This window comes from Parasteatoda tepidariorum, chromosome X2 (genome assembly GCF_043381705.1).
Source record: "Parasteatoda tepidariorum isolate YZ-2023 chromosome X2, CAS_Ptep_4.0, whole genome shotgun sequence".
Lineage (NCBI taxonomy): Eukaryota > Metazoa > Arthropoda > Arachnida > Araneae > Theridiidae > Parasteatoda > Parasteatoda tepidariorum.
In genome coordinates this window covers 45242329-45251769 of record NC_092215.1, presented here as the reverse complement: position 1 = coordinate 45251769, position 9441 = coordinate 45242329, and the positions used below count along the sequence as shown (strand labels likewise).

The window sequence follows — 9441 nt, the reverse complement described above, 5'->3', positions numbered from 1 at the left end:
CTATATGCAATACTTTTATATCTAAACATGCATGTAATGGTTTTTATTCAAAAGATTTTTTATTTGTATTTATTTTTAACGTATTCATTACAATGTTAACTAATTGATACACGAACGTAAGCAAGTGCAAATCAGTTTCAGGCGCGTGAAAACAATAAAGCTGTATAGTATCCCCTGATTGCTATAGTATCCCCTTTGAACGAGTCTATATGCAATACTTTTATATCTAAACATGCATGTAATGAGTTTTTATTCAAAAGATTTTTTATATACTTTTCATTTGTATTTATTTTTAACGAATTCATTACAATGTTAACTAATTGATACACGAACGTAAGCAAGTGCAAATCAGTTTCAGGCGCGTGAAAACAATAAAGCTGTATAGTATCCCCTGATTGCTATAGTATCCCCTTTGAACGAGTCTATATGCAATACTTTTATATCTAAACATGCATGTAATGAGTTTTTATTCAAAAGATTTTTTATTTGTATTTATTTTTAACGTATTCATTACAATGTTAACTAATTGATACACGAACGTAAGCAAGTGCAAACCGGTTTCAGGCGCGTGAAAACAATAAAGCTGTATAGTATCCCCTGATTATTAAAATTTTAAATAGAATCTTATAGTGCGTGTAATATTATGGCCAGAGACAGTAGATGTTTAACATTTGTAGAAAGCATTTTGTAGCTGGGCAATTACGGGTTAAAATTAAGTGGTACATACATCACCCCCCTCCAAAAAAAAATCTTTTGTTTCAACTACAAAACGCAAATTATGACAGATTACATCTTAAACTTCAAGATGTGTCTCATTTCCTTTCGAAAAGTTTTAAAAACATAATATTACCTATTCCATAAAGCTAAAAGTTTCTTTAAGAAAATGACATGCAAAAATAGTTAATCATGAACCAGCCACTTATTAATCTCACTTATTTCGCTCAGATTCAGCATTAATTTCCTTTTTTTTTTAAAAAAAAAAAAAAAAAAAGATCTTTCATCATCACTCGGCTTCATTTAACACGTTTTCGGGTCGTTTCAACTTTGTAAACTTAATACGGGTGGTGGAGAAAAAAAAGTCACTTTTATTTTTCTAACAAACCGCAGAAAGATTTGTTCGAAGGATCATTAAAACTAACGATGGCATTTAATTTCGAAAGTAATAATGCTGGTGTAAAAAAAAAATAATGCTCATTCTTAGGGTTTTTTTTTTCTTCTAAAGCATAGCGTGCAAGATAATGCATACATCACACATAACTTGCATAGTCACGTGGCTGTCTATCCGGAGATGTATAATTGGTTTGCTTTCTCAAATCTCTGATACAAAAAAAGGATATAACTGCAAGCATATGGCTGTTGTATACATTGACGTAGTTTCTACAAATTTACAAATTGCCACAATAGGCATTACATATTTCCTAGCTTTTAAAATTTCTTTAATTTCTTAAATTTATTTTTTTAATCATCTTAACCGAATTTTAATTAGATTAAACCAATTATTCAATTTTTATTACAATTTATAAGAAGCGAATATAAAATATTTTATCCTTTTCTTAACAATATAACGGCTTACTTTTTATTTCAATACTAATGTAAGACTTATTAATTCCCTGTCGCGACTAAATCGAAACAAAAATCTGTTTATAACTCTTTATTCTTCATTTCTTACCACAAAAAATTTTTCATTTGCATGGTTATACTAATTCTCACAGTCTTTTTGGCGATTCGCTTTCGCCAAATTATTTTCAAATTTAATATTGATTATAGGGGGTTGGCTTCATTTTTGGCTGTTATCTTCTGATAAATCGCCAACCATGGATCTCTTCCCATACTCCTAACTATCCGTTGGAACAATTCACTCACTTTCAATTTTGAAATATTGGTGATCGGAGTGGGGGGCCTTTGGGCCTCTCAGTCTTAATCATTGAATCGATCCCAGATAGCAAAATAAATTAAGATGTACCTGAAAATGCCAAAAATATGCATAATACTACAATGAGGCTATCTCAACTAAACACAAAATTGAACTGCCCACTTAAATCATAAAGCCCTTGCCAAATTGAACAATAAAAAGATACTCCCAGGATAAAGACGGTATTCGAGCTCTCTATCTCCACACTACACAGTGTTTGGCGGGTCAGCGAAACAGCGCGAGAATGAAATTTTATACCTATTCAATGATTGCATTGAACTGAACCATTGTGCCCTAATAATCAAGTAATCTTGTTCTTCTCAAAAAGTGCTGATTAAGGGTGCAGAATGTAGAGTTTAATAGTACAAGAACAGAAATAAGTTGCACGTTATACAGAGCCAAACGTGAATGAAGTTACTTACCCTAGATAAGCTGATCCAAAGGTGCTGTAAACTAAATCTTACAACAAAAAATTAAAAACGAGAAAGATCAAAAGAGTTCCCCCAGAGTGGTGAAAATCGTAGAATAAATCTAGATTTAATGTTATACTTATCAAACCATCTATTTTTTATTTTAATAAAAAAATTCCAGCTATGTCAAATAGTTAAAAATACACAAATAACTGAAGGATTTAATGGAGTCTTATTTTCGATTTTATTTATATATTTTTTTATTTACTTCTTTTATTTATGTACGTTGAATACTTAAAAGAGTAAGAAAACTATCTCCATTTTGAAGTTACTTGCCGTATATAAACTTATCCAAAGATGCTCTAAACTAAATCTGACAAAAAATTAAAAAAGGAGAAAGATCACAAGATTATCCTAGAGTGGTGAAAATCATAGAATAAATCTGGATTTAATGTAATACTTACCATACATTTTTTTTCATTTTAATAGGAATTTCCAGCTATGCCAAGTAGTTAAAAACACACAAATAACTGTAAGGCTTATTAAAGTCTTATTTTCGATATTATTTTTATATTTTTTTATTTAATTTTTTTATGTATGTACATTGTATACTTTCAAAAAAATAGGGGAAATATTTTCTTATTTCAAATCTTTTGCATAGTAAATTGAAAATATCTCTATTGAGTTAAATTGAAATGATAGTATATTAAAGACTAACACAGTCTAGTCTCATACTTCGGTTTAACTAATCAACTATATTTGAGGTGCTGTTCAATATTTAAAAATAGTTTGAGCAACTGAATTATCCTATTATATAGAAGGATATTGGAAAGTCATTAGTGAATACATAATGTGATTAAAAGCAACAAATTTGAATTAAGGAGTTTAGAGTTGTAGTATGAAAAATTACAAAATATTCGTGAAAATTACCCGAGGAATCTGAATAAGCTTGCCAATAGAAAAGAGCTCAATACTCGTCATTGTTTGGAGAAACTAATTTTCACGAATCTTTAATAAGGATATTTTTTTACTTCTATCTAAAAAACAATGTGTTAAGTTATATTTCTGAGATTAATTCCTAATAGAAAACAAACACTTCACTTCGAGTTTGTTCCGGACAACGTAGCATTGCTAATGAATAACAACATTAACATAGTTAAACGTAATTAAATCAGTCATGCTGCAATTGTGTTTTGTTGGAGATCAAAGATATCAATTAGGGAATTCCTTTATTTTGTTGAAACCACGAAATATCATGCGGATTATTTTATTTGTTTATCGCTATTGCTTCATTTCCATGAAAATATTTGCTTTTGTTACATTTAATTATATTAAGTAATGAAGTGTCTACTCAATTTGTGTTCATAAGTACAAAATAGTTGTTAAATACTAAAACAATACTGATGTTGTTGCTGAGTCCTATCTAAATTTAAATGTAATTGTTGTTAAATACTATGGCAATACAAGTGGTTGCTGAGTTCTATCAAAATTTAAATGTAATTGTTGTTAAATACTATGGCAATGACAAGATGTTGCTGAGTCCTGTCAAAGTTTAAAAATAATTGTTTATAAATAGATGAATCAAGTTTTAAATGTAATTGTTGTTAAATACTATGACAATACAAGATGTTACTGAGTCCTAATAAAATTTAAATGTAATTGTTGTTACATATTATGGCAATACAAGACGATGCTGAGTCCTAATAAAATTTTAATATATTTTCTGTTAAATAGGTGTTGTTCAATTAAAATTTAAATGTAATTTTTGTTAAATACTATGGCAATACAAGATGTTGCTGAGTCCTAATAAAATTTTAATATATTTTTTGTTAAATACTATGACAATACAAGATATTGTGGAGTCCTATTAAAATTTTAATGAAATTGTTGTTAAATAGGTGTTGCTGAATTATAATTTAAATGTAATTGTTGTTAAATACTATGGCAATACGAGTAATTGATTAGTCCTATCAAAATTTCAAGGTTGTTACCTTAAAATAACAAACAAGAGCTTTAATTTAGATGAAGTCTAACAAAATGTTTTGTTTTTATGCTTCTCTTTATTTTAGACGCAGCAACGGTTGGCAGTTTTAGACCTAGATTTTATTACTTAAACTGTTAAAATGCCTTAGAAATTGCAATATTTCTGTAATTTCTATAAAATTATTGGTCATACTTCAGGATATAAATAATAAATTAGATTCCACTTCTGAGGAAATGGGTGCCGGGGCGCTATCCCGTACATGTGCTAGAGTTACTGCGCAGTCGCAGTTTAGCACAGCTGTCCAATATTATCCAGAGATTTTCTTTCTATACTTAGATTGCGAATAAAATATCTATTTTAGAGAAAGTTGATTTATAATGATTTTGACCTGCACTCCATTCGAATACCAATTTTAAATATATTATTTGTTAAAATCGTTTCAATTGTTATATCTCCAGAAAGCAATGGGTTCTCTGGCCGCAACAAATATTCAGTGCAGTGCAAGTTCCTTACTGGGTGTAAGGAATTTGCCGCAAGTACTTCAAAAAGAAAGAAAGAAAAACAGTTGTATAAGTTACCGATAGAGAGAAAACGGGGGCTTCAAATATAATATTAGAAAACACTTCGTTGACAAAGTAATTTTTGTAGCTAATAAACTAACTAAACTGTTTGGAACTAAAGTAACTGAAATAGCCATGTTAGAATTGTATTTTGTTAGAGATATCAATTAAAAAATTCTTTTTTTGCTAAAATTGCAAATTATCAAGGAGATTATTTTATCGTATTTTCGAACACTTCATTTCAATAAAAATGTTATCTTTTTAATTTGTTATATTTAATACTGTGACCAATAAAGTTCCAACTCTAATGTATTTCCACAAACACAAAGTTGTTGCTGAAATATTACAATGTTCTAGCAATTAATCTTGTCATTACTATGTTTTTTACAATTTATTAAACAATAATAAATAACTAATTGCATCACTTATGCATTTACAAAAATTCAAAATCAGGTTTTTTTCTGCTGCGATAATTTACTGTAGAAAAAGAAAAAAAAATATTTGTGATGGTGTTTCTAATTTAATGTTTAAAAACTTGGATTTTGAAAATATTTATTCGACGAAAAAAACGTCCTTTATAAATATTTTTTTTATATAAGAGCAAGATTACTAAGATATATATGATTTCATTAAATGATATCTTAATAAATAGCGAAAACATACAAAAGAGAAGTTCAATTATTTATTTTCTGAAAGCTTGAAAGACTGGCGTATCTTAGTTTTTTCAATAAACATTGGATAACTGCAAAGTTAAAAATGAAACTGTGAAAGAAGTACGCATTTCAGTTTCATATGACAAAGAAAGTGACAAGTTCCACAATTGATTAATTAGAGTCCATTAATATTTTTATTCTCTTTTGGCTTTTCATTTGCAACCTCTGGTACAACTATTTTCCTTTTTAACAAAGATTACAAAACGACAAATTCGGAGCTACTTTCTTTTTAAAGATAATCCAAAGAATGTTGTTTATTTTCTCCGTTTATTAATTGGATTCACCCTCCAAGATTTTAATTATAATGTAAAATTGAAATAAATTTGATTAAATTAGCAAATTTTATTAGTATTTTTGTCCAGTGGATTTTGTTTCAAGACCAAAATATGAAGGAATACACTATAAAACATACAATAATTATTTTTTGGGAATAGCTAAGAAATAATTTTAAAAAAAGTTAATTAAATTTAACAAATCAATTTTTTAAAAAAAATATTCTATATTTTATTTATAAGTGTCCTTTCTTCTTAGCTACATATTTCTAAATAAATTATTTAAATATTGGGTCTCAGAAGGGAAATTAATATAAGAATAATAATTGCGTCAATATATGTTATTTGCTCAGCGTATGTTTTGTTCGGCAGCGCCATCTCTTATTAGTCTTCCGAGTTATTTATAAATAGTTAACGTGTTATTTCTTGTTTATATTCATCTATATATGTTAACTTGTTTAATCAGTTCTTTTTAATCACGTGTTTGGCGTGATTTGATCACGCTGATCACGTTATTGATATCAATTTAAATTATTAATTTAGTTAATTCAAAGTTATGTTCAAATTGCTTTCGTCTGTGATTTCGAATTCGTTATTTAACTAAAAAAATAAAAAATAAAAACATTTTATGGAATATAGAGGTGCTTACGGGCATGGCCCAGATACTGTTGTTTTCAGGGCATAAGGCAATTGTGTCGTATGCATTTTCTAGGTATTCCTTCATAGGTATATATTTCCAACACTTATGTTCTTTTAAACTTAAAAAAACTTTACTCATTATTTACGGTGTTTTATAAGAGTTAGGGACTCGGTATATAGTCGATATTCCCCTCAATTCGGCTATTTAATTTCAATTTAAGTTAGATTCTTTTGGAAGAAAGATAAGATCTCAGATATTTAAAATCGATTGATATTACTTTTACACTTACTCTAATCCACAAACAATGCACAGCCGGAAAACAAAGAATGTAGTATGAGCGAAAAAAAGACACTTTTAAACACTGGTGTAAACACTTTGAATAAATTTTGATGTAGTGATAGAATGTGCATGTTCTAGAGCTTAGTAATGTATGCGCCTAACTTTAACTATGCTAATTAAAGTATAATAGAGACGTAGTGGCAAATAGCATAGACGACTATACAGCAACCTAATGAAGTGACAAGTTCTAATCCCAGCGGTGGCTGGTTGATACGAATTCTGTGCCCTGCTTGCACCGACCACAATGGTTACGTAGAATATCCTCAGTTGTTGATGAATCACGGGTTAGAATCCCCTGGCCATCGAGTTTACTCTAGGAGATTTTCATGGTTTTTCTCTTTATGTGAAGCAAATGCGTGTTAGTTTCATTATATAGTGCTCCACGACGGTTAGTTTGTCGCAATGCTTGATCTAAGAGTCCCCTTTTGTCTTCCTGGTTGGACTCCTAATTAGATCGATAAGCTATAACTCAATATTGGTTCATCTCCTTAACGATGGTTATAAAATAAAATTAATGTTTGCGGATGATATTTTAAGTTGAGAAATTAAATATACGAACATCATTTCTCAGAATAAACATACCTGTTCTTTGACGGCAGATGTTTGGCCCACAAAACACTGTTCGCAAACTCTATATTTATCTATTTGGTTGAAAGTTAGGACTATTTTATGTTAATTTTACTTTTTGCTTATTTCACTATATTAAAGAGGTCAGATGTTTATGTTTTTATTTCTTAAAAACTAATCGCAGATTTTTTTTCTTTTTTTTTATTTCGAATTTTGTCATTTGAAACTACATAGATAAAAGTTGTGCAAAAATTTGTTGTTGTTGTTGTTGTTTCTAATCCCCAAGAGGTCCATCCTAATTAGACCAATTCCATAAGTCCAAAAATGTCCAGAAAGTCTAAAAACAGATGAGGTTTTGAAAAAACCTCGTCGATCTTAAAATCGATGCAGTTTAGAATATGCTCGGGCGAAGCCTGAGCAGTCTTACATTTAGTGCAAAGTCCAAAAGTCTTTTGCCCCTGATCATACGAGAGACACCTCAAATGACCACTTGCAAAGCGAGATAAGCATGTCTGCTGGCTTCTAGATCCCCCAAAAAGCAAGGCACTTCCAGGTCGTTTTCTGAAATACCAATTATGCGGAGGAGGAAGCCTCCAAAGGTCCATAAGCATTTTTTTGCACTCTGCAAAGACCTCATTGAAAGTGGAAGGTAAATCTGGCTGTAAAGGTTCTAAAGAAGCATCTTTAGCCAGTGAGTCCGCCATCTCGTTACCTTTGATTCCAACGTGTGATGGAATCCATTGGAAGTGTACCCCAAAGTCCGCTGAGAGCCTGAAGAGCATCCCCAAAATTGAAGCCGCAGCCCTGTCTCCAACATTCATCCAGTTGCTAAGGTGTTGGATTGAAGATTTGCTATCCGTCAGTATCCATATATGCTTAAAGTCAGGCTCAGCAATATTCTCAACATGTCTTAGGCCATTTTCAATCGCAATAAGCTCAGATCTGAAAACCGAGCAAAATTCAGAATTTCTAAATTTGAGACTCAATGTGTACGTGGGTGTTTTAATAAAAACCCCACTACCTGAATGACCTTCGTCGCTCTTGCTGCCATCTGTGTATAGTTGTAAAGCATCTGATGGTATTTGGCTAATAGTTTCAAGAGCCATTTGTCTCATAAATTCTGGGTTGTCTTTACTTTTATGGGCCGGGTACAACAGCTCCGTATGGAAATGGATACCAGAAAAATCAGTAACAGGGCTAAAACATGACCTCAAGGAATGAGGTTCAATTCGGCAGGGATATTGCAAGTCTACAAGGTGAATTGAAACAGCCAAAGAGAAGGGACTGTTTCTCTTCAGTCTATGGTTATTTTTCCAATTTTTGAGATAGTAAGAGGTTCTGTTCTGGTCACCAAAACTGATGAGCTTATTGTAGTATTTCTTGAGACTGGAGTTCCTTCTCATGTATAACGGTTGGAGGTCAGATTCAAACAGAACAATTTTATCTGGACAGCTACGCCTCAAACCTGTAATAATTTTTGCTGCACTAATTTGAACTTTTTCCAATCTATTCAGGGTTGGTAAAAATTTGTCCATTTTAAAATGGAATTTTTTTTAGCTGAATAGTAACAAAAATAAAATGTAACTATAATAAAACATTTTAAAAAATATTTCATTCATAATAAAAGGGAACTATTACTAATAAATCTCAAAATAAAATTTCAAAATATGGTTATATTGTTCTAAAAATAAAAAATAAATATTACCTAATTATTATATTTGTATTTAAGTTCGGTTATTCTTTTAGAAGAAATAACACAAGATCTTGAAAGTGTAAAAGTAATCAATCTTCCTGTGGTTGGTAAACGTTCTGAAAACGATTGCTGATGGTTTTAACAAAAAGACTTTTTTCATTCTTCATTGTTCTATTTTCTATGAAAATAATTAATGCTCCTGAGCAGTGTTGGCTGGAACAAGTTTGGAAAAACTTTAACCGAACTACTAATAGCAATTTATTTGAGAATACTTTAAGAGGAAAATTATTATCCACGAAAAAATCATATTTTAAAAAGAGAAATTTGGCTATTTAATAAAGCGTTTTCATT

General features: G+C 30.2%; 1 protein-coding gene across 1 annotated transcript; it reads right to left on the bottom strand.

Moving 5' to 3' along the window:
- Window positions 1–7696: 7696 nt before the first annotated feature.
- On the bottom strand, window positions 7697–8932 carry LOC122270778 (uncharacterized). Its single transcript, XM_043049503.1, has one exon. It carries the CDS (start codon window positions 8930–8932, stop codon window positions 7697–7699), a length of 1236 nt encoding a protein of 411 aa, XP_042905437.1.
- Window positions 8933–9441: the final 509 nt, after the last annotated feature.